Raw genomic sequence first — 24,062 nt, 5'->3', positions numbered from 1 at the left:
GCCTTAGGGACTTCAACCCAGGAAGTTCTGGGGAATAAGGGGACTCCTATTCTTTGGAGAGGGATCTGCCCAGTCACAGGTGTCACCAGGGCTGATCCAGTTGTGCTGTGAGTCTTCAGTTGCTGACAATTCTGTCATTGCACTGCACTTAACACCAGTGAGAACAGGCAGTTGAAACAATCCATCCATCAAACACACATCCTCCTCCAAATTAATGCACAAAATCCAACATCACTGTCACATGATAAAAGAATGATTTATTAGAGCAACTTTATGATAAAATTATATAAAATAACAATTTGGTTTTTTAAAGACATCCACAATATCACCTTGAAACAAAATGTACAGATACTGCCTATAATCCAAACAAAAATAAATTACTGTTCAAAAAAACCAAAACAACAAACCAAAAGTGAATAGAAATCAGAGCAGAAGAAACAAATCAAAATTATACACAGCATTTCAAGAGGGTGTGGAAAAGAGAAAGCCATTAATTGATTCAAGTTATACAAACGTGTTTCAGCTTTACTCTCAGACAGCTCAGCTTGCATTTGTGTTGCATGCAAATGGAATGATCCAGTGAACAGTTCAGAACAGCAGAATCAGCAGCATAACAACAGCAGAGAGTGAAATAGGCACAATTCAGCACGGGGCACATTGAAAGTGAACAGGTAGTTCTGTCTGGTCTTTGCAAAAGTTATACACATTTACCAACTTCAAAAATAGCTAGTGTGATCTGCAAAACAAGAAAAAACTACTAGAGTCTTGCACTTAAATACTTTACACTTTTTTATCTTTTTCTTTGTCTCCTTTTTGTCAGTAGGCTGTATGTAAACATTCCACTAATTGTACCTTTACTAAAATACTCAGATGATGCAGATGCTCTTTCCTCCTGGAGCATGACCACAACATGACACCACCATAAATCCAGCTGGGTCCTCACTCCCAAAGCTCCTACACACCCTCACAGGAATTTACATTCATGCCATCAGAACAGAGTAACAGGATTTTACATCTGAAAGCGTCAAAATGAAAAGTTTTCAAGTATAGTGGAAGAGCTGAGGGCTGGGATTTTGGAAGGTGCTCAGGGAATCAGGCACCCAAAGCATATGGAAAACCCAAAAGGACCTGAGCACTTGCTTCCCTGAGACTTTGAAAATCCCACCCTTCGTTACATTGCTTTAGTCAGACACAAAACACATGAAAGCAAAGTGGCATGGGAGTGACATACAGGGCAGCATCACCCCTGCCAAGCTCAATGCAGAGCCCACCCACAGCTCATGGAAGCCAGCAGGAATCTCGTGCACTGACCCTGGGCCCCCCAAATACACCACTAGACATGGGTCAGGGTCACACTGGAGTCACACAGGCATGTTTCCATGGTTGCATACAGTACTGCTTGTAAGAACCAACAATCAGCAAAGGAGTGATAGCTCTTTGGCTTATCTGGAGCAGACAAGTGCAAACCACAGTACTTCAGAAGCAGTGAAACAAGAAAAAATATGCTGCTTTTCATCAATGACTAGCAAAACCTTTTCAAATGCAAAGATCCAAAAATGAGCATTGTGTCAGGACACAGAAGCATTTTACAGTTTGGCTGAGTCACAAATAAAACAAATCAAGCTGTGCATCCTCCCTGCCTTCACACACTCATCTCCGAATTATCAAGAGACACTGATTGTTGCATCCTCATTAGTCACTTGAAGAGGTACCGTATTTTGCAGGTTGATTTAATTGATGCAAGGTGTCTGTGGGCTCACTCTCTAGTTCAGAACAGAGCAACCAAGGGAGAAAATCCCTCCCTGATGTGTTCAAGAATCAAAGAAGAATCAAGCAATTTTCAAGTGAAAGTAAACTGAAGTCCCATCAAGGACACATTGCAGAGAAACAGAATCCACTTGCGCATAACCATGAAGATGTGGAAATAACAAATAAGCAGAGAAGCCAGATGTACGTCTTAGTAATTCACTTGTCTCTACAGCAAAACTGAAACTAACAGCAACACCTTATCTGTGAAGGTCCTTCAGCTCCTAGTGAGTTGGGGTAGCACCTGGTCAGCTCAAACCCTAACTAAGAAGGGCTTGAAAAATTGTGTCTCATATTTCAGGAATGATACCACCACTTATGATATTCACCAAGGACACAGTCAGGTATTTCAAGAAAAGACAGATCAGAATCAACGACTGAATTAACACATTCAGATAGTGCGTATATTACAGGCAGAACAACATCAAGGGCAAATTCTTTTTATTCTGCATTCATCTACGTGAAATCCAGCAGATTTCTTCATGGAAGGGCATCTCCACACAAGCAGATGAGCTAATAGCCTACTGGAAATCTTGGAAGGATATCTGCACCTACTATTTACCAGCCAGCATCTTGCAGGCTCCAAAATAAACTAATGGTGTGTTGACATACTCCCATTTTGGGACTGATCTTGTCTCTGCTGAAATTCATGGAAAGCTCTTACTGGCTTCACCAGGAAAGCAATCACCTTCTTCACTAGAAAGGTTAAACACTTTGTGAGCATCCCTATTTATTTAAATTATTTTAATAGGTTCCCACTGGTTACAACATCCTAGCAGAAAAGCTCAGGTAACTACTGAAGCTAACTAAGGAATCCACTACTCACCCCAAAATATAGAGTCAGCACACAAGAAGCAGTCAAGCTTGGGAAACCATTTTCACTGGTTAAACTACATACTGTATGAGGGCAAAGTGGAACTCATCTGCTCACCTTTCCCAGTAAATGTATCCTCCACAGCTACAAAAGAATTTATTTGCCTGATTACTATTTGTTGACCTGGAAGAATGAAAAAGGAATCGATACAAGACAGAAAAAACTGGGAGCAAACACATCTGGAAGAGATCCCCTCAAAACCAAAATTTTGGCTCTTAAAGCAACAAAAATTGCTTAGTGTTTTGCATTTTAACACAAAGACAGAATATAAACCCCAACTTTTGTTAAATAAGAAATTGCTCCAACAACTGTACATAACCCTTAGTGTTTCTAGGATTGTAAACGAACCGAAAGTTAAATCCAGAGACAAAAATTCCAAACGTACCAAGTGCTTGACACTGTTGAATAGTTTCTGAAGAACACCACAATGGTGGCCGTTGCAAGCACTTTTGCATTGAAAAAAAATTCATAACAGAACTAGCCATAAAGGTGGAGCTACATTGAGGCCACTATTTTTTCAGTGCTGTCAAGTGATTGCATTAGTTCACAGCCACTGTGTAATTAAGTTTATTCCATGAGCCATTGGAACAGATGGTTTTCTTTGCAATTGGGTAATTGCAAACATCTTAGTCTTTGGCCCAGCCAAGAGCATTTGTACCTCATTATGAAAAGACTGTATATTTAAATTAAAAAAGAAAAGCAGCTTAAAGACAGCATTTGTACCAAAATCACGAAAATTTGGCAAGCTAAATTGTAAAATCTAACTTTCTGTACCTACCCCAAACTCTGGGTCTCAAATATCATCAAAAATAGTAACTGTATTAGTAGTCCTTACATTCATACCACTATTAACTTTTATACTTTCCCAAGACAAAAAGCAAAAGGGTTTATTCTGTCTTGTTTTGGTTTTTGGACTGAAAAACAGATGCACAACTTCAGTGTGGTTGTCTTTTTATGACTGTTGAAAGGAAATCTTACACAACTGTAGTAAGGGCTTCTCTCAGAAACCCATGATATTGCACAATCATTCTGTTGGATTTGCAAATTGATTCCAACAGAGTTGTAATGTTTCACCCAACAGAGTTATAATGCTTCACTTGTACTCTTCAAAAAAATTCCATCAAATAAAATCCAGACAAATATAGTACCAAAAAAGGTGTGGGTATTTCTTCCAAACTGAGCCTCATTACAACTGGATAGTTATAAACAGGCCAATGCAAGTACACTTTAGTCTCGGCAGTATAGAATGGAAAATATGCAAAGCCTGTTTTCTTATGGCACACTGGAAGAATAAGTGAGTAATTTTGTAAAAATCAGTTTGCCTCTGTGCTGAGTATGTGCTGCTCCACAGTGCTAGTCTTGTTTAAAAGGCATACACAGACTTTCCATTCACCCTCACAGCATAGATTTTTCTTTTTTGTGCAACATGTTAGCAATCTAAACAACTGCTCCACACAAACTGTCCACAAACCACTCATACACAATACTAATGCAACAGTAGATTACAGTATAACAGCAATACAAAATATTGTATCAGATCACATATTTCTCTCCATCTGGAATGAAATTGGAATCTTGTAAGCTAGAAGACCCACAGTTCGATTTCTGAGCGTAGTTTCTCATCTGTGCTAGGGACAAAGTCTCCAGTGTGGACCCAGAATTGTTAGCAGTCCTGACTTTAGTGGCTGTAGATTGTTTAGCAGCAGAAGATGCTTTGTTACTGGCAACTATATCCAAGTTTCCAGTAGGGTCAATGATAGCATTTATGACTGGGGAAAAAGGGAAAAAAAAAAACAGAAACACATTAGCAGCAGTAAGCAAAGTTTCCAAACAAAAGTTTACTGCCTTCATTTTGAAAGCAGTAGAACTGTAAGCAGTACTTTTGTTCATTTTAGTCAGGTTATTTTCCTCATGAGTACCTTCAGGTCTAAACAGCTTTAACAAGCAAAACCTCTCACAGACTGAAGAGATGTGGACTCTCAACTTTCGGGTTAAATTGGAAAAGACAAACTACAGCAGCCAAACAACAAGCATTTAGCAGGAGCCCAGAATGATGCCTGGATGTTTTTACATGCCTTTATTACACTTTTAGATGATGCATGAGCTTGTCTTGCTTTTCCTAATGCAGAGATCTATGTGCAAAATTCAAGTCCAAAAAACGTAGAACAGCTTATTGGCTGGAAGATGTACTAAATATTTCATCAGAACAGTCCTGAATCAGTTTATCTTATGGGAATATGCTAATTACCACACACAAAGCATTTCCACAGCAACAGTGTCTACATTTCCATAGTCAAAAATTTCCCTAAAAACTGGCAGTATAAGATAAATAAATCTGGTGTTAATTCCCTATGCACTCATCAGAGAGCACTGTGGTAACAACCCAAACTTCTGCATCCTTTCCCAGCTTTCACTGACAAATCAGGCCAACATTACTTTATTTTGTGCAACTTTACTGGCATTTGAGAGGCAATAGGAAGATTTTAGATGACCAACCTTCAAGCTGTTTTTGAACTCGCCTGAGCTCCTTCAGGATAGAACTGATTTCCTAGAAACAAAAGCAACAGAATGGAAAATTAAGCAACAAAGTAACCAACTGACACATGAATCTAGTCTTACTGCTTCTGCCTTATCTGATCAAGAAGATTCAAAGCCAGAATTGCTCATTTAACATGAAAGATGTATTGAGGTGCATGTGGTCAGTGCACAGGCAGCCTGCTCTGCACGTCACCAACTGCTACTACTCCACCCCATTCATAGTCACAGTTGCTTTTAGATATGAAATGCTACACCTGTACAAAGACGCCTCCTTAATATAAAACACACAAAGATATTTGTAAACTCAATTCCTAGACCAGACAAGGCATTTGGCCACATTTATACTGCTACAGCACCAAGCTACTCAGGACTTGCACAACGTTGTTTAGCATTAATCATATCTGCTGGGTTCACTACTGCACTTAAATTCTTACTGACAATCTCCTTCAAGGACAATGAAAGGTCATGAGAGCACAAACACCATCTTGAGGCTGAATCACCTGAGTGAATTCACCCTGAGGTGGATTTTTACTGCCCTAATATCAAACAGTTACAGGTGAAGAAAACAAACATTTCATGAGAAACACCTGTCTGCAACTGGAGCTGTGGAAACCACATGGCAGGTGATTTTTTTTTAAATGTTTAAATGAGGCCTAATGACCCTGAACTTCAACACTGGTTAAGAAACCCAGTCTTTGAAGATCACTTGCAAAGGAACTGGGAAAGAGTTTGGTGAAACAAAACTACAGAAGGAACTCCAAACAGTAATGAAACCCAGCAGTTCAACACATGAAAATGGACCAGAAATTTCAGAAATCGGTATAAGAAGGGTCAGAGTTTGTTGGTTTGGTTTCTTAGATTTCATGGATGGAAGTCTTTAGTAATTCACCTGTTTGCATGGACTTACTTTGTTTGATGTCTTCAGAATTGGCACTTCATTTTCTGAATTGATTTTGGCCTCCATCTCCTCCCAGGTCCTCTCTGAGTTTTGAAACAGAATCCTATAACACAAGAAGTAGAGCAGATCTTAAAACTGCCATCAAAAAACTGCTTGTTTAAAAGATTTAATTATCACAAGGTGTGGCAACAAAAAAGATTAGTGGATTACAGCTGGAAAAAGCTCCTTTCAGCTGATTTAGGAACAATTCAAAGTCCTTCCCTAACTCATACAGGAACAGCAAACTTTGAAAAGATTTCACAAGCTTGGTAACCTGCACATTTACAAGAGCCTTGGTACAGAAAAGGAAAGAAGAGACAATCCACCAATTTTCTGCTGTATCTCCTGCACAGGCAGCATTTCAAAGTCAAGGCCTAACAGGCATTACAAATCCAGCATTAAAATTCCAGCGGCCAAAGATATGAGGAAAAGTGATAGCACATAATCCTATTACCTCTGGTTCACTACACACACACAGTTTCCTACATCTAGATTCCCTGCATCCCAATTACAGAACTTTCCAAGATGACAGTACAATATCTTCCACAAGTAGCAAGCCAACAAACTCACCAGCAAGTCAATATTTCAGATCAGGGACAAGAAGTTACTTACTTCATTTTCTCAGCGAGGTTTTCCGTATTTTCACGGATTGTATGTGATAACTGGGACACTGGGTTCAACATCAGGTTGTCAAAGATTACCTAAAACATGAGGACAGATTGGAGAACTTTCAGAAAAGCAGCATACTACAAAACAGGATTTTTTTGTACAGTAAATGTACGAAACTGAAACATCTTTCTTTGTGTGGATGATACTTGAAATTCAAGGGAGATTAAGATGATGTGCAGCTTTATTGCAGCACTTTGGCAAAAAAGGTTAATACTAACTTGTTCAGACTTCTTCTACAGAGACACAACTGTTTGCAGTAACATAAGTATTTAAGCATTTCTGAAAGAACAGCACTTAGGACTTTCCACACCTGACAAAAACCCCACAAAAAGTCAAATCACAAAGCAAGAAGCCCCACAAGCAGTCTTGCTGAAACTACCTAATGTGACACATGTGAGTTCAAACCACCTTCACAGCCAGGTATCCCAACATGTTACATTCTGCTTTATTAAAATAACAACAAAACCCCAAATATTCAAGTCCTGTGGCTTAGCAGAGCCTCCAGGCTTCTGCCAGGAAAGCCCACATGAAGCTGGGGGCACTCTGAAGCTTTTATCCAGCCTTGGCACTTCCCTACAGGAGAGAAAGGGATTGCTTCCAACGAGTCACAGGACAGGATCAGTACCAGTGGCTCAGCCCCTCAGCCCACAGTCCCCTGTACAAGCCTGTGTGAGTCACACTCCACCTCCAGAGTGGCTGTGCTGCACCCAGATCTCCCCTCCTGCCTGCACTGCCTCCCTGAAGCCTCTGTCCCAGCTCTTCCTTCCCACCACAGCTGGCAGGCAGAAAGCAGGAGTGCTGGACCAGCAGCTTTCTCCTCCTCCCCCAGCACCATCACCCCACTACAGCCCTCACCCCAACACCACCCCCAGCCTCAAGTGCAGGCCAGGCTTTCTCACCCTTTAGCATCACCCCAGTGATTTGCAGGTTGCCCTGCTCTCTCAGCCCTGAAGAATCACAACAATTGCAAACATTGGAGGGAGCAGTGCTCACAGAGTGGACTCACGGAGCCCAGCCCTAACCCTCCTAAGGTCCAGACCCTGCCACTGCTGCTCCACAAGCAGCTCTGACCAGGATGCCAGCTGCAAAACACTTAAGGTGCCATTAAACTATCAGTGCTCCAGATTTCAAAGCTGAGATGCCTCATTCTCCTCTAAGACAGCAGTGAAATACCCTAAGAAGACTCTGACACTAAATGTGTTCTCCCAAAAAACAGGTGACCAAGCCTCAGGTTTTACTGGCATTGTACACAAGAGAGGAAATTTCCAGTCACTGCTGGCAAGAGGGGTGGTTCTGTTCCTCTTTTTTCTTTTTAAACACTGCTTCTACACCCACACATCAGGGCTGCTGAGAAGTGTGGGGTTTTTTTTGAGCAGCCTCCTTTGGCAGCTTACAAAGAACAAATATACATACAGCATCTTAAAGCAATGTCATATAGAAAGGAAATAAAAGTGGCATGCCTCCTCACGGTTTCTTGTCCTTGGTTTTCTTGAGAGTTCCTCTTCTCTATTATCATTCATATTTTGGTCAAAATCCTTCAGTTCCACTGATCCCGGAGGCACTTTCTGGTAGTTCAGACTTGCTTCTGGAATGTGCTGCACCAGCTTGGAAATAATGAGCAATGAGTCATTAAAAATTTGTAGGGAAAGTAGGCTAACAGGCACTCACTTCAGGTATTGCAGATTTTCAGGCAAGCCCAAGAGGAACACTGATTCATTTAAGTCTTGTTCAGACAGGTATGGGCTCGTAAGCAAATGACTAGACCCCAGTCCTCCAAGTGCCTATCCACTGGAGTCATACCAAAAAACTCTGTGGGGCTATTCTACTTTAAAATTTTGAGTCTTGAGCACATATGGAAAAGTACATCTTTGTCTTTTTTGAATTTAGCTAAAACTCAAAAGGACCCTGTTTTCCCATATCTTATGTCTTAATATATCAATGCAACATTAAAGACACACTCAAATTAATCAAAAACCATTTAGTAACACATGAAAGAGATGAAAAAGCAATACAAAACCACTAAAAATGCAAATAATTAACAGGAAGAACAGAAATGACAAGACAATTACTCCTGTTGGGTTTACTGACAAAAACTTTAAAAGAAGGGGAAGAAAACAACTGACAAGACAGAGATACAAAAATAATGGGATGGAAAGTGCACCTGAGATGGATATGCCAGCCGAAAAGATCTACGAGCAATCTGTGTTAAAACAGAAACAAAGAGATCAATGCTAGTGAATGACTGTGACAGTAAGTATCAAAGAGAACACAGGGTTTGGGGTTATTTGAGGTTGATATTCCCAAAAGCACATTCCTTAGGACCACCCCCCATCATGCACTGAAGCCCATGGAGATCCTGGTCACCAGCCAGCTCTGCTGAGGTGACCTCAGGCAGCTCCCCATTACTCCAAACTGGACTGTGCTGAGTGAAATCCAGAGCCCTCTAGGAAAGGGCTGAACATCCAGCCCAAGAGGCTCTTTGGTTGGCAAAGCACACAGCTCCTTGTGAGGAAACCATGTGCCATCCAAGGTCCAGGCTCCCCACACTATGCAGCAGCACTTGAGTTATACACAGGCAGCAGGTGTGAGATATTATAGTGCAGAGGCACAACAGGCAAAATGTTTAGCTAATAAGCTTCTTTTCATCAAGTGCAGAAACAGTAAGTTAGGCTGACTGCAACAGTACAAGTGTCAGAAGAGAATGAGATATTCCTACAGTGAGCAGGTCTCAGCACAACTGAAAACAAGGTAAGGACAGCACCTGCTCCACCATCACAGATTATTGTACGTGACCTGTTCTGTTCTCACATTTTCTGTTCTGTCACACCTGTAACCATTTCCTCTTGTGGTACCAACACTCATACTGAGCATGTTACACAACAACTTAACAACCTTAATCAGGCCCTTTAGTTTTTGTTACATCATTATCAACTTTTTTTCAAAAATGACTTGCCAAAAGAATTTTATGCAGGGTTAAAATTCGCAGGAGTCAGTGATTTGGGATGACCCAACCTGCCTGTGTTTGCAGCAGCTGAGATTTAAGTTTGATGGCTGAGCCCTGCAAAACCTACATACCCACAAAACAAGGCATCCCAAACAACCCAAGGCTTTAGTAAATCATGAAGGTTTCACCCTTGCTGAACTCTTTCTTTTGTTCTGTCTGTTGGTTTTTTGTTTTTTTTTTTAAATTTGCCTAATTTGTAGCAGTACTCAGTTCTGTACGCCAAGAATCTATCTTATCATAAACTATACAGCTGAGGCTAGAAAAACAAAATAAAACCACCCCAAACATGCACTGAGGAAATGGAAAGCCTCCCTGGCAAACATCCAAGCCAGCACTGAACCTGAAAGGACAGAATATGAAGAATAAGGTTTAAATCTAAGGCTCCACCTTAACTTATAAGAGGATACTCTTCATTTAAACTTTACCCAAGCTTCTTAATAAAAGTAATTTAAAAAGCAGTTCATTTGAGGCTGAGCCACACACTGGTCCCAAATGACATTTCTGGTAAAGTATTAAACACTCAAAAGTGATTCCAGTATCAGTACTTTTTTTTCGTGCTTTCTCCCCCACTTTTTTTGGAATAGATATAAATATTTAGTTCTATAATGCAGAATGGCATACAACAGTGCATAAGCCAGAGCAGCATAAGAGACAGCCACACACAGAAAACTTTTCTTATGCACATAATTTCTTTTATCAGGTGTTTCAATATACTAGTATTAAAACCATAGCTATTTCTCATCACTATGTTCTTTCCTAGAATATTAGTACAAAGTTGAGAAACACTCACAAAATTCACAGTGCTTAGCATCACACACAATGACCTTCAGACAATTCTCTGCATCCATACAAAATTATTAATTCAGCACAGTTTCAACAACACTTAAGACTGTGGGAAGCAGGTGTGGCAGTGCATGGTGCTGAATCTGCTCCAGTACCAAAGATGAGGTGTCTGTTTATTAAATTCCCACCAGTTTATATTGTTGGCATTGCTAACAAGACCCCTAAGCTTCACTGTTTGGGATCCCAAGCTGTTCAGGACCCAGCTCCACATCTCAGCACTGCCAACAGAAAGCCCTGCTGGTGGAACCTGGCCATCAATAACTTAATGCAGCAACACTGATGCACTGCAACATTTTGGGTGTAACTCAAATGGCCTGCCAGGTACTGGCCCTGCTGAAATCATGCTGATATCCACTCCTGCTCAGAGGAAATCTCATTAGAAGCCTTTAGAGTGTTTTCAGCCAATACCTGAATACACCAAAGGTTATGGCTCCTGAACTCTCTTGACAGGCTCCCATCAGTGCTTCATCCTTCACACCACTCTAAGATCTCAAAAACTGCTCCAGCAGTGGGCACTGCCAGGAGTATTCCCTACAGTGTGACAGTCCTGAATTTGCTCTCCTGACTGTTGTGAGGGACTGACTGGCATGTCCCACACAGCAGCACTGCAAAGCCACAGAGAAACCCTCACCCAGGTCCGAGCAATCCCGGGTTTGTGATTCTGCTATTCATCATCACGCTTTGGAGCCTGTCATTTTGCACAGAGCAGAAACACTATCTTGCAGGTGTCTTCCTCTAGTAGCTGGGAACATTCCTCTGTATGAACTAACTTATGGTTGAACCTTTCAGTGGCACTCCAAGAAAAAAGCTGGGATGCTGCTCTTCCTCTCCTACTTTTCTGAGAATAAAATGTTGCATTTGCAAGTCAGAAGTACAGTAGGCATGTCACCTTTACAGCTTGTAAAGAAAAATACAAAAGACAGCTTGGCAGGTGTGGCACTTGCAAGGAAACAAAGCAATAAAACACTTTATCTCAGAGCCCGCAGTTATTGCGAAACATTTGTGCACTTTGGCTCCAAAAGGCCCCAGGACAAGCCTCTCCCTGAGCAGGCTGCAGCTGACCTTGGTTTAGCACAACCACAGCCACACTCGCCTGATCTTCTGGGTATCTCCCTAAACTTCTGCTTTGCACCTCTAGTGCTGATCACAGCAGGGTCACAGGGCCTCCAAGGACTCTCTTGGCAGAGTAACAGGCTTGGTCTCAGCTTTGAACCCTGCCTGGGATGGGTCTGCAATTCTCATAACAACAGGGGGCCAGGGAACCATCCGACCAGCAGAGAGCTGTGTATTTTTAAAGCCCTCACTGGTGGTACACAGGAGGGAATGTGGATTTTAAAGCAGGAAAGGCAATTTTGCTTTAGCAGCTGAAGCCTCCTGGTGACCTTGCAACCAAATTTGAGCTGAGCTGGTCCCTGCATTGCAGCTGGTTTACCAAATTAAGAAATTGCCTCTCTCCTTCCCAGCCTAGTGCTACAGACAAACTGTGCTACACAATTTGGGAAAAAGCCACAGCTTCACTGAAGGGCTGGGGAACAGCACTTCCCAAGCTACCTGCCTGCCTCCCTGCCCAGCTCCCAGAGTCCCTGCCCTCTTCCATCAATACTCAGATGGAGGAAAGGGATTCAAGCAACACCTGCACAGCATTTTGACAGTCCTGGCACAAAGGACACAGCAGAGGTACCAAACACACAGCTGACACAGCATGCAGCCAGCACACAGTCAGTGCCTTGTATGAAACAAAGGGGAAGGTTCTGGCTGCCTGGCACAGCAGCACAAACACATCCCCTCCATCCTGTTCTTCAGATGCAAATTTCAGGGACCAGTGTCCAAACAGAAGCCTTGAGAGCCTTAGGAAATTATATGATTCCCCTATCTTGCAAGGCTGGCTGTGGCACAGAGGACAAACTAAAGAGCACCCTTAACAGGCTGCAGCTGGTCTTTCTGGAGGTGCTTTTTAGGAGGACAAGGAACCAAGGTTTTTCAGTGCTGCAGCAACTGGGGCTGCTGCCCTGGTTCCCCACCCCAGCCATGGCCTCTGTACCTCCTGGCACCGAGCAGGGATGTCTGTGATTCCAGAGCTCACCTCTTCCCTCGCGGATATGGTGGAAGCCGGAGTGTTGGGCACGGAGCCGAGGGAGGGGCTGGGCCCCGTCCCCGAGGAGCTCTGCGAGTCCCCATCTCCAGCAACATCGTGGATCTCTCGAGCAAGGATGGCCACATCCTTCACCAAGGTTTGGCTCAGCCTAAAGCACAGGCAACGAAGCAGAACCATTAGGAACAGAGTACAACATGCCTCATATTCATAAAATATAAAAAGAGGAGCCACAAAAGGTCTGTGGGAACTATAGCCACAGCAGAGGCTAGGGCAAGCAGGGTTTTGGGGTACCTTGGCAGAATGCTGAGGAACGTTTTGGCTGCATGCAAAATAAATCCCCTTCCTTACTGAATCAAGCTTCAAACTGGAGAATTGATATAAAGCAAATTCTAGTGACTACAGACTGCCAGAAAGTACTGGAGACAATCCATAAATAAATTTTATGCTATTTCTCCCCCACCCATTCACTCTACTTCTTTCTCTTTTTTGTTTGTTTTTTTTTAATACAATACAGTTAATTTGTCTTCTTCAGTCTTGTTTTCCATTAAAAAGTACATACAAGGGAATTTTTTTATTTTTTTTTACTTAAAGAAAAAAGCCTCAATTTCTCTTTCCTTTTCCTTGTGGGCTGTAGACTGAAAATCACAATATGCCTCCACATTCTCCAAAAGAGCTGAGGGATTATGAGGGTAAGCATGGCATACCTTACAGGGATCTGGTTTTCAGAAACCAAGTCTTGAAACTTCAAGCCCCTTGACAGGTGTCCAGTTAACACTCAGTGTTGGCAGCACTTTGCTCTATTTGCTCTAAAGCTCAAAAACAATTCCTAAGTCTCTGCATTGTTGGTAGCAGAGCTTTAAAAAACCCCTTCACACCAGAAGTAGCTGTTGTGGTAATTTCAAAGGAAAACTTCCAAGAAGAAAAAATAATCTTACAGCTGCTCAGCTTCATCTGAAACAACTGTCTTCTTTTAATAAAAGAAACAAAACCAAAACAACCAACCAAAAAATAAACCAAAACACCCCACCCAACCAAAAAAAAATTATTATGGAATATTCCAAGTTGAAAGGGACCCACAAGGAAAACAAGCAATGTGATAAAACTGTCAGTTCATCAAAACATTTCCTTGGAAAGAAAATGCACAGTTGAACTAATAAAATGCAGGTTGAGCTGCCTGCATAAGGTAACCCCTCTCCATGCTGGTTTGGATAGAGCTGTCACCAAACACTTCCATTATGTGATTCAGTACTGTAAACAAGTGGCATTTTCCCTTTTAACTCTCCCTGCCTCCTCTAAACCCCTCCCAGTTAATTCGGGAGCAGCAAGGGAAATCAGAACTGCAATTAGCAGGCAGACTCGGTGACAGAGCCCTGCACGGTGCAGCCAGACGGGTCTGACGCAACCCTTTATTTATAGCAGCTGAGAGCCGAGCGCTCCCCGGTGCTGGGAGTGCTGCTGCCAGGGAAGCCAGCGTCTCTCACACACACTCTTCGTGCAGCACAGGTAGAGCAGCCTGGTTTGAAGGCTGACACACTTTTGAGCAGCTTGACAGCAATTTTCAGCAAGAAAAGCCCTGTCGAGGTGAGCGTGGCAGTGGCGAGGGCGATGTGGCCAAAAGCAGACACAAGGCAGCTTCCTCAGGCAAAAGTATTTCAAGTATGGCCAGTACAATGGAAGACCAGTATTTCTGGAAAGTTGGCATAACACAGTTGCATATTAGAGATGACAAACCTCAAATGCCACTGTTTAAAAAAAGAATCTATTTGCTTTATTGCTGAGGTCCTCCAGGCAACCATCAGACCACCAGTACACAGCAAGTACCGTATCCAGGGATATCCAGCTAAGCAACGATTCATTTATACACAAGGTCTAGACAGGTTCAGATTCAGCTGTGCCAAGCAAAGAAGTTTCTGTCCTGCAGCTATTTCTTACTGCTCCCTCACCAGCTTCAGGCAAAGCAGCTTCAACAGTTTACATATTCAGTCTTTGCTAATCCATTTGACATCCTGTGCAGAGAATTAGGAGAGTTCACACCAACCACACCACACACACACACTGTGACTTCCAGCAGAGAGCAGATATATGCAGGTATAAACAGACAGACTTCCTACAGCTCGAACAAGAAGTAGATACAAGGTACAACCAGCAACATCCAGGCTGTAAAGGTTCATGAAAACCTTCCAAGCCAATGTTCATGTATAAAGGACATGTGAGCACACAACGGGAGAAAGTCTCTCCTTCTACCCCCACATCTGGGTTTGATTTGAACCCCAAGGAGAAAATAACCCATTTTCAACATGTGGGTTAACAGATAAAGCCCCACCTCACCTGGCTATTTCTGCTATCTCTGCTGTTTGCGCCATGAAGTTGTAGGGGTCAGGGTTGTCATCAAAATCTTCATCATCATCCGTTTCTCTGCCGTTGTGTTTCTGCTTGCCCAGCCCAGAGCCACGTATCCTCGGTGTTTGTGTGGCTGTTGAAGTATGGGAGCGTTTGTGTTTAGGGGAGCTGTGATTTGAGCCATATTCCTCCTCCGAAGTGGAAGTATAATCTGAACCCTGTGGTCTCCGCCTTGATGCTTATAAAAAATGAATTGGTTTCAGACCGAGGACAGTAGTTAAGAGTAACTACAAAAGGCTGAAAGGTAACACAAAACTAGCCCAAGAGCACAAGGAAAGGAGAGTTTCTGTGCAGATCTTAAGTTAAAACACCACATTCTCTGAGCTTGTTTCAAAGTTGAGCCCCTCTATGGCTCCCATTCACTGTACAAATTTGGAGTGGGAAATTCCAATGGAAAATCATAATGACTGTGTTAACGCCTCCACTGCAGTAAATTATTACCACAGACTTGACTTGCCATGCACAGAAGCTCTGTGTGTAAGTAGCACACATTTCAGACTCCTCATAGTCCCACAGAAGTCCTTTTCTAATGAGAGCCCAATTTTCAAGCCTGCAGATAACTTTCTAATTAGCTTCAAGTACAAGCAGAAGGAGGGGTTTTTGAGTGAGGAGTAGACTGATGCTTGGTGTTATTTGCAAGAGTCCACACCCCTTGTTCACCTTCTGCCTCGCAATTCACCATTAATGACACTCTAGGAGAAAGTGCTCACAGTCAGGACTGGCTCCAAGCCCTGGAGCCAAGTGGAAGCTGCCCCCTTATCCCAACTTGTTCCGCAGATCTGTAGACACCCAGGTCTTCCTTGCATGAGAAATGTCAGAGTGTCATTTGAAAACTGGGCTCCCAATATTTGCTGCCTCACTATACTCTCTGCAGGTACTGCTTCATTCCTTTCTGTCCATCCCTGGAGAATGAAGACCCACCAAACACAGAACCAGATGAGTTATTTAGAATTACAACACCGAAAAACTTCACTGTGTTACCAAGACATGCCTTACACTGAAGCACTATAGGTGAATCAAGCCAGCATTGTACATCATACAAACAAAACCAACTAATTTGGCGTGTAAGATGAATGTAGAAACTATAGATAATTACTGTATCGTGAAAGAAGTATTTCTAGACATTGCTATCTCACTCATAGCTGTAACAATGCCTTGTCTTAGAATTTATATATATATAAAATAACTATAAATTTGCTCACATTCAATTCATAGAGTTGTATCTCTTTTTTTTTTTTTTATGCAGTTTTAGAATCAAGAGGTCACCCTGTCACTGAACACCAATTTTAAAATGATGAGACTCATTTTCCACCTCTGTACACCAAGGGAAATCAGAATCAGCTGCCTCAGTATCATTTAAATTACCCTGAGTAAACAAATTGTGTACAAAGAGGAGCATGGAAGACAGGTCTTTGGCTTCCAGAACTGGTAACTTCTGATGTTATCTGTGACTTTCACAAGAAAGCTACTTCAGATGGCCCAACAATAAACTGGCATTTCTTGTCTCATGGGCAGACAGCTCATGCTGTTCCTCCACTAGAAAGATTAACTTTCTCCCAGCGGGAGAGTTGGGAACTCCTGTGATTAGCTAAACACTAAGAACTCCTGAAATAAATCAGCCACATCTGCTTCCTTATCCCCTAGGCTTGACACTCGATGCTTTCAAAGGTTGCTGTATCATGCTAAAAAAAGTCTTGATGGCACAGTGCAATAGTCCAGTTTAACAACATGTCACTCTTGCTGCAGGAAGGGAGTTCTAGCTGCTGACTTGCTATGTCTATAACAGCATTAGTACAGGAGCATGCATCACACAACAGCAAGCACGATGAAGCTCGAAATGTACCAGATGTACTTAGAGCTTGCACAAGGTTCACAACCCTATCAAGGAATTAGGAGGTTAGTATTTTAAGAGCGACTAATTCAGAGGAAGGATTAGCATCATCTGCTGCAACTATGGACAAGGAAAGGTGTTAGCACACTGCTACAGAGCTGTGGAAATCAAAAACCAATTCATTTGAATAAAGAACTGGCCAACACTTATCATTTTTCTCCGAATGATTTGAAGCCTGTGGTCCAAAGGCAGAGGGTGTGCAAAAAGCACCTCCTGTTCGGAAAACTCTGAGCGCATTATCTTGCTTTAAATTTGTTATTGTTGAACAAGAAGTTAATAATAGCATCATCTCAAAAAAAGGCAAGAGAATAGACTGTACATACTCTTTTAGCTTAATCACATTCTGATTTACATGCATATACAAGTGTGTAAGAAAAAAAAAAATCACTAAAATTAAAGATGAAGCTGAACGCACTAAAACAATCCAAATCAAAATAAGCAGCAAACAACATTTTTAGCATGCAATAAAAATGAATACTGCTAGAGTGATAAATAGTTCAGCTGTATGACAATATATTAAACTATCAAACGACACATCCAGAACTCCAAGACCCCTTACAAAATCACGAAACTGCTGAAAAGGAGCATTCCTCGCAACAGGACTGAGAAATCCATCCAAAGGGATTCTTCCTGTCCCTCTGGCTACCAATTTTTCCTAAAATCCTATGCAAACACATCTGCTTTGTCACGTCTGTGGCACATCAAGGGCTACATGCATAAACCTGAACTTAGACCAAAGGTTTCAGACACATCTCTTATTACCAATTACCATCCTAGAGTTGCCATCTGAATTGTCCCACTTCTTTAACTGAAGGCTGATTCCAGTATGACAAATGCTGGTATTTCAAGGGTCTGTTGAGTGATCAACCACAGGACAACCTCTTCCCCATGGGAATCACAACTGTGAACCTGCCTTATCTATGGCAAAAGTGAGTGAAAATACACAGAAGTGTCAATCTCCTGGTACAATCAACATGCAGCGCCCAGCTCTGCATCTACATTTACAGGAAGAGCAAGGGAACACCTTTCACAACACAGGGACATTTATTTCTTGTTCTCCTGTTTCAGCTGCCTTCAAACCTGCCACCTTGGACATCAGCTGCCACCAACACCATTATAAGCTCTCTTGGAGAAAACTTTGAATCTTACAAGTAAAGCAGAACAGAATTTCTTATCGCACTAGCACTTTTAAACAAAACTATGGCCAACTGTCAAATGGCAACTGGTTGATCAAAAAACAAAACCACTGAAGATAAAAAAAACCAGCTATTTGTAGTATCCTCACAGAAATCACCTCAATACTATCTCACTGAGTATGAGAGTGCTGTGCTGTCTCCACACTCACAGGAAATCTCAACATCTGTGCTGCTCATTATTGCAGACTTCTGTACTGACCAAGGCAGCACCTCTACTACTGTGATACTAATCCTCAGCAACCATGTGCAGCCTGCAAGTCAGAAACAGGGGAAGAGGGGAGAAATACAGCAAGAGCACTTACAGGATGATGAGGAGGAATACTTGACACTGCTTGAACGGGTCCTGCTGAAAGGCTGCTTGGCAGAGGCAGCAGCTGCTGTTTTCCTGGCTGCAGCTCTCACCTCTGAAACACCCGTCTTCCGATAGGAGTCGGCGCTGCGGCCCGAAAACCCCGTCCTGGACTGCGCCGCCTCCGAGTCGCTGGGCACTGTGAAGGACCCTGCCCGTTTCCTGGGCATGGCCAGGATGTCCAGCCGGGACAGCTTCTTTGTCTCTGTGGGCTGCTTGGTGCCCTGAGCAGCGGCGTCCGAGCTGGAGGCTGCTTTCTCAGCATCCACGCATTCGTTGTCCGAAGCGTCTCCCAGCCGGGCACGGCGCAGCTTTGAGGCCCTCGTGGGCCGGGGGGTGGATAAACTGTTGGACCGGGTGAGAACCTGCTGGATTTTCTGCACGTTCGAGGTCGTTTTGCTCTGCTCCTCCTTGGTGGCCTGAGTGTAAGGTTTCCTCCTGGGAACAGGCCGGGCTACCGAGTGCTCGTGGTCAGACACGACCGCGTCTGGGACTGGCAGGTAGGGCGAGTTTGAACTTCTCTCGTCATCTGTGAAGTCGAGTGACCCTCGAGTCCCAGCGCTCCGCTTCATCTGGAAGCGTTTGGCGGCCTCTGCTCGGTTTGGTGCCTCTGGTGCCTGTGTTTTCCTCTTCTCCGTCAGCCTGTCCCGAGCGCTGGGCTGCCCACACTGCTCCTGGATGGACGGCGTGGAGGAAGATTTCTCCTTCTGCAAGCTCACGACTGCTTTGCGTTTTGGGGCACTTGCTGGGACGTTTTTGCCGCTCACCAAGCTGACTGTGCTGGCCGTGTCCACATCTGAGTCCCCTGACAAGGAGTCCTCCAGCTGACCAGCAGTTTCTGAGGGCTCCAGCTGTTGGCTTTGACCAAGCAATTTGGCTTCCAGTGCTGCCAAGGCAGTTTCAGTGTCCTTCAGCAGAAGATGAGTGTCCTGACTAAAGTCCATACGAGTTGACCGAACAGCCTCTAAGTCTTTAAGCAGAGGATGGCTTGAAATATGTGGGAGTTTATTTTGAGGAACACCACTGCTTGATTTATCTTTGGTAAAACTTTCCTGTCTAACAAAAGATGCCGTTTCCTTTCCTGATGTGTTTTCTTGATCTTGAGGAAGACTCTGATGAAGGGAAATGACAACTTTTCCAGCCGTATTTATATAAGCACTAACATCTTTGACCGGCGGCTTTCCAGAAACTGGTGTGCCAGCACACTTGAAGGAAAACTCCGGATCCTTGCTGTCCTTGTCTGCACGAATGTGGGACACACTCAGAGAGAGCTTGGAGGGAACCCCTGCATCACTGCTGTCATCACCAATGTAGAATGAAGTAGAAACTGGCTCACTCACAGCTCTCACGTGAGAGATCCGGGAGGCTCCTGGCTGCCGGCTCTCTGATCTACTGTCTTCCCTCATCTGCTCCAGCATTTTGCTGTTCTCTTTATATTTCTTGCCTTTTTCTGTGCTGAAGCCATCATCTGATCTGCTGGCATCGCTGAGGCTATCGGGATCCAGGTCCTCTTGGATGAAGAGGTGGCTGCTGGAATCGCCATAGGCTTCCACACAGTGATCCTTCACAACAGTTCTCTTGGTGACCTCTGAATAGGACTCCTGGCACACCAGGACCGTGGGAGTGGGGCTGTCTGATTTATCACTGGGTGGGAGCTGGGGAAGAAGGCGCCTTGTTCTCGAGGGCACAGAGTTTTCTGGTTCCCCTGGTTTTGGGGGTACCCCGCTTTCTGAAGAAAGTTAAGTGGAAAATAATCAATTACTGTAAATCTGTGCCACTTATTTATTTGTTTGCTTAAGAAGAGCTGGATCCTGCAAAATGCAAGTCCATAAAAGCACTCACAAGATGTGCTTAGAATTAAGGTTTTATGTAATATGAACATCAGCAGGGCCTGGCTGGTCCCTGCTCCCTTGGGTTTATCAATACAGACATTAAACTTAATTCCTTTGCTGAATCACACTGCTCAACACCTTCCCTTCTCAAGGTAGTATGTCAGCTTCATTCTCCCATAATGTACCTCTCAGTACAAGCACTGTGGAGGATAATGACATTGCTGGCATTTAGCATCAATCAGGCCACAGGAATGAGATGAAAAGCCATCAGACATCAGTGATGCAGTGTTTTAAGTGCCATTCTAAACAACATGGCCCATTTGACTAAACAGATGGTGTTTTTCACTGTACAAGTTCTTCTACACTAATATCCCAAAGCAAAGCCCCAGGAGAAAGACCCTGTAATAATCAAGAGGCTCTGAATTAGAGCTTGCTGCCCCAGCCTGTGTGGGCTTATCAGCAGGGAAAAACTCCATAGAAAGAGCATTCCTATTTCTCCCATGCTGCTGGCCTGGCCTCCATATCTGATAACACCTTTAAATACCAGGATAACTGGTTATTTGGCTATGGTAATATTGCAAGCACTCCAGGAGTTAGGTATCCTACATGGTGTGAAAACAGTGGCAATAATCTCTGAAACAAAGTTTTCTCCTAATCCTTATTTGATAGTTGTCAATGGCAAGACAGTATGACTAGTAATCCCAACCAAAAAACTTGAAAACATTTGCAAAAGCCAACAAAGTGCTTTTTTCCTTTTCTCACACACCAAGAAGACCACAGGGTCTGTAGGGTGTCTTCCATGTTATGACAGGAGTCTGACATCCTCCAATTTCAATTCTCTCCCACAATATCTAGTTTTCTATGCTGATGTCCATCCTTTAAATCTTCCACTCAACAGCAAACCCCAGAACAGCCTAAATTCTCAGCATAGCCAGACACAGGAGAAACACACAAAAAACATGCAAGTCAGGAACTAACTCCAAGGCTATGTGCAAAGGGTTTTCATCTGACATTATAAGGAAGTCTAAAGAATCACAGCTTGGGGCTAGTTAACACCCAAAGCCCTTACAAGCTTTCTCCTTCCCAAGTCCCCTTTAGTTATGTCAAACCTAATATTTAAGAATCTCTTGAATAACTCCAAAAGGCAAACCAGAGGCTCTCTCTGTCTTCAGTCTACTGGGAACTATTCACTCTCTGCTTCCCATCTCCAACTACTGTAGCTAAAACATAGAATAAGCTACAGCCAGATGTATAAATACCCTTAATTTCTCCTTCTTCAACCATCCTGGTTTAGAATCAGCTACCCTCAAACTGCAGTGTCGGGTAAGACTTACCTGTACTTCCATCACCCTGCCCAGAGGCAGATCCAGAGTCAGAGTAACTGTCTGCAAGGCTTGCCCACCTTGACACCCACTTCTGACTCCCTTGAGATGCCGCACACATCTACAACAAGGTGGGGAAGATAGTCAGAAAGAGGGTTTGTACAAAAAATCTTAGCCACAAAATCTCTCCTCTCATACTGACATCACTCAGTCTGTTCAAAACAGAAATCAAGCTACACATCCCATTTACATCCAGACAGAAAACACATGTACACCTCCACCATCCCAGGAAATCCACCTGGACTGCCCATACCTGTGCTTCAGCCTGAGACCCATTCACAGCTTTTGAGGAAAATGCCTGGAGCAAGGGTGACTTCTGACTAGTGCCATTTTCAGTGATTAGATGCTGAGAACCCGAGTCATCTTTTTCACCTTTAATTACTGGTCTAAAAGCTGAAGAGATTCTGGAAAATTCAGGTGATTCAAGAACGCCAAAAACCTGAAAAGATGTTTGCATGGGAATATTAATATGCAAGAAAACAGAAAAACATTAGTCAAAAATCCAAATCTGTGAAACATTAGTCACACACAAACTATGATCCCAAGGGGCCAAAAACACTTGCCAATGCTTCCATGCAAACTATGTAAATAATTTTCTTCCTTACTTCACAGCAGCAGCTTTAAATATACTTAATCATAGAATTTCACTCACACCCACCTTTCCTCTCACCCTCATTATTTAGGGGTGTTGCCTTTCACAGCAGTAACTTTCACTGAAAAGGAGTTCTTTTTCAGCCCAGAGAAATTTAGGATGAATGTCAGGAAAGCTATTTACCAGCTCATTCATGAAGATTCAGACAGAGAAAATGGGAAAGCTCCATCCCCAGTGCCTTTCATAGACTGTAGCTGTGAGTGGGCTGAGGAAAGCAGCCTTGCACTGCCACAAGGAACTGGGAAAGGATGCACCTCTGAGATGGGTGAGTGTTTGAGCTCACTAGACAGATTCCCCCTGAAGATAAGGAAGCCTTCCTGTGGGGGGAGACTTAGACTCATGCCTCAGAAGAGCTTGTTCCTCCCACTTGACTGCAAGAAGTTCAGAGGAAGATAGCACCACAGAGGGTGCCTTGGCTGCACAGAGACGGCCATAAAGATCTCCACTCTTACTGCTGGCAAAAGAATGTGCTTGCAGTGGTGGAGGAATAAAGAACAGAGACACTTCAAAACCTAAGCAAGTCCAGAATTCATTTTCTTTCTTCCTGGACAGAAACACTGAGGTTCAGTTATCAGCTGGTTCACAGTGGCAGGTCTGCACTGCACCAAGTCCATGGCACAGTCAGGACCATAAGTTGTCCAGTTTTTCTGCCAGAATCACACGGCTGCCAAGACTACTCTTCAGAAATATTTCTATTTTTGTGGCATTTTCCCTCGAACTTTCCCACCAAACAATTAAGTCCTCTAATGTCAGGTCTAGGACCTTGCTGTGACCTAAATACCGTGCCCTGAAAGCTTCCGATCACATTTCAAACAAGATGTAAGGAACAAATGTAAAAAAAACAAAAGAGAGAAGCTACATCCAGGCTCATAAACACTCTATACAAAGCTCTAAAGTCAGGTTCAATTAAGGCTTCCTTTAAACCTTGCCTCCTCCTGACTACATTTCACTAAATCTTCATAACAACTTGCCAGTTTTGTTTTCATAATAGACCGCAGATGAGAGTTAAACCTGAAAATCAGCCAAACTTTGGTTTGCCCTGCGGTTGGTTAGTTGGGTGGGTTCTTCTTAAGCCTACCTCATCTCTGAAGTTATTTTTTAAGCAATCATTCACTGTGCAAAATCCAAACAAGTACTGATCCATCTGTGATTGCCTTTGCCCTAGATCACACCCTTTGCAATCTCAGCCAGCTGCCGCTTGCCCTGACAGCAAGCACTGCCTTTCTAATCAGCCACAGCCAAATACAGAAACATCTGCCACTAAGGCTTGTAAGCACCAGCCCTTGGCATTTCCTGTGGCCTGCCATGGGATGATGCATCAGTGATGGGCCACAGCTCCTACCTTCATAACAGTGGGCAGGAGGTGATGCAATGCCAAGGCAGAGGCTTGGGAGCAGTCCTAGAGAGCAGAGCTGCTCCCAGCCACAGCTGTCAGCAGGATCAGCCTGATCTTTATTCAGGTGTTGCCTTTCCTCTAAACAGATGGCAAACCCACTCTCTCACTTTTGCCTCCAAATTCCATTTCTTAAGCAAGCAGCCCTTTGCCGTGGGCATATTTTGCCTTCTTTTACTCTGCGGTTTTTTGTTTGTTTGT

General features: G+C 43.2%; 2 protein-coding genes across 10 annotated transcripts in view; both read right to left on the bottom strand.

Annotated features, from left to right (window-relative positions):
* Positions 1 to 235: 235 nt before the first annotated feature.
* Positions 236 to 24,062, bottom strand: part of CEP170B (centrosomal protein 170B) — a 57,739-nt gene continuing 33,912 nt past the window's right edge. For 2 of the 8 annotated variants that reach the window (XM_056493333.1, XM_056493335.1), the window contains 11 exons: positions 22,070 to 22,255; positions 21,769 to 21,877; positions 18,556 to 20,331; positions 15,095 to 15,344; positions 12,755 to 12,914; positions 8,986 to 9,024; positions 8,285 to 8,428; positions 6,768 to 6,856; positions 6,126 to 6,219; positions 5,177 to 5,228; positions 236 to 4,449 (listed from right to left, as the gene is read on the bottom strand). In XM_056493333.1, the coding sequence (XP_056349308.1) occupies positions 4,214 to 4,449; positions 5,177 to 5,228; positions 6,126 to 6,219; positions 6,768 to 6,856; positions 8,285 to 8,428; positions 8,986 to 9,024; positions 12,755 to 12,914; positions 15,095 to 15,344; positions 18,556 to 20,331; positions 21,769 to 21,877; positions 22,070 to 22,255 (3,135 nt within the window). In that variant the 3' untranslated portion in view covers positions 236 to 4,213. The remainder of the gene's footprint in view (positions 4,450 to 5,176; positions 5,229 to 6,125; positions 6,220 to 6,767; positions 6,857 to 8,284; positions 8,429 to 8,985; positions 9,025 to 12,754; positions 12,915 to 15,094; positions 15,345 to 18,555; positions 20,332 to 21,768; positions 21,878 to 22,069; positions 22,256 to 24,062) is intronic. The other 6 variants (XM_056493334.1, XM_056493336.1, XM_056493338.1 and 3 more) reach the window with 4 other exon arrangements.
* Positions 23,230 to 24,062, bottom strand: part of INF2 (inverted formin 2) — a 312,339-nt gene continuing 311,506 nt past the window's right edge. For both annotated transcript variants that reach the window (XM_056493342.1, XM_056493345.1), the window contains exon 23: positions 23,230 to 23,241. The gene's annotated coding sequence lies outside the window, so the exon portion shown is untranslated. The remainder of the gene's footprint in view (positions 23,242 to 24,062) is intronic.

This window comes from Oenanthe melanoleuca, chromosome 5, assembly GCF_029582105.1.
Source record: "Oenanthe melanoleuca isolate GR-GAL-2019-014 chromosome 5, OMel1.0, whole genome shotgun sequence".
Lineage (NCBI taxonomy): Eukaryota > Metazoa > Chordata > Aves > Passeriformes > Muscicapidae > Oenanthe > Oenanthe melanoleuca.
Note: the sequence above shows the minus strand (reverse complement) of the source record. Positions and strands in the feature narration are given on the sequence as shown.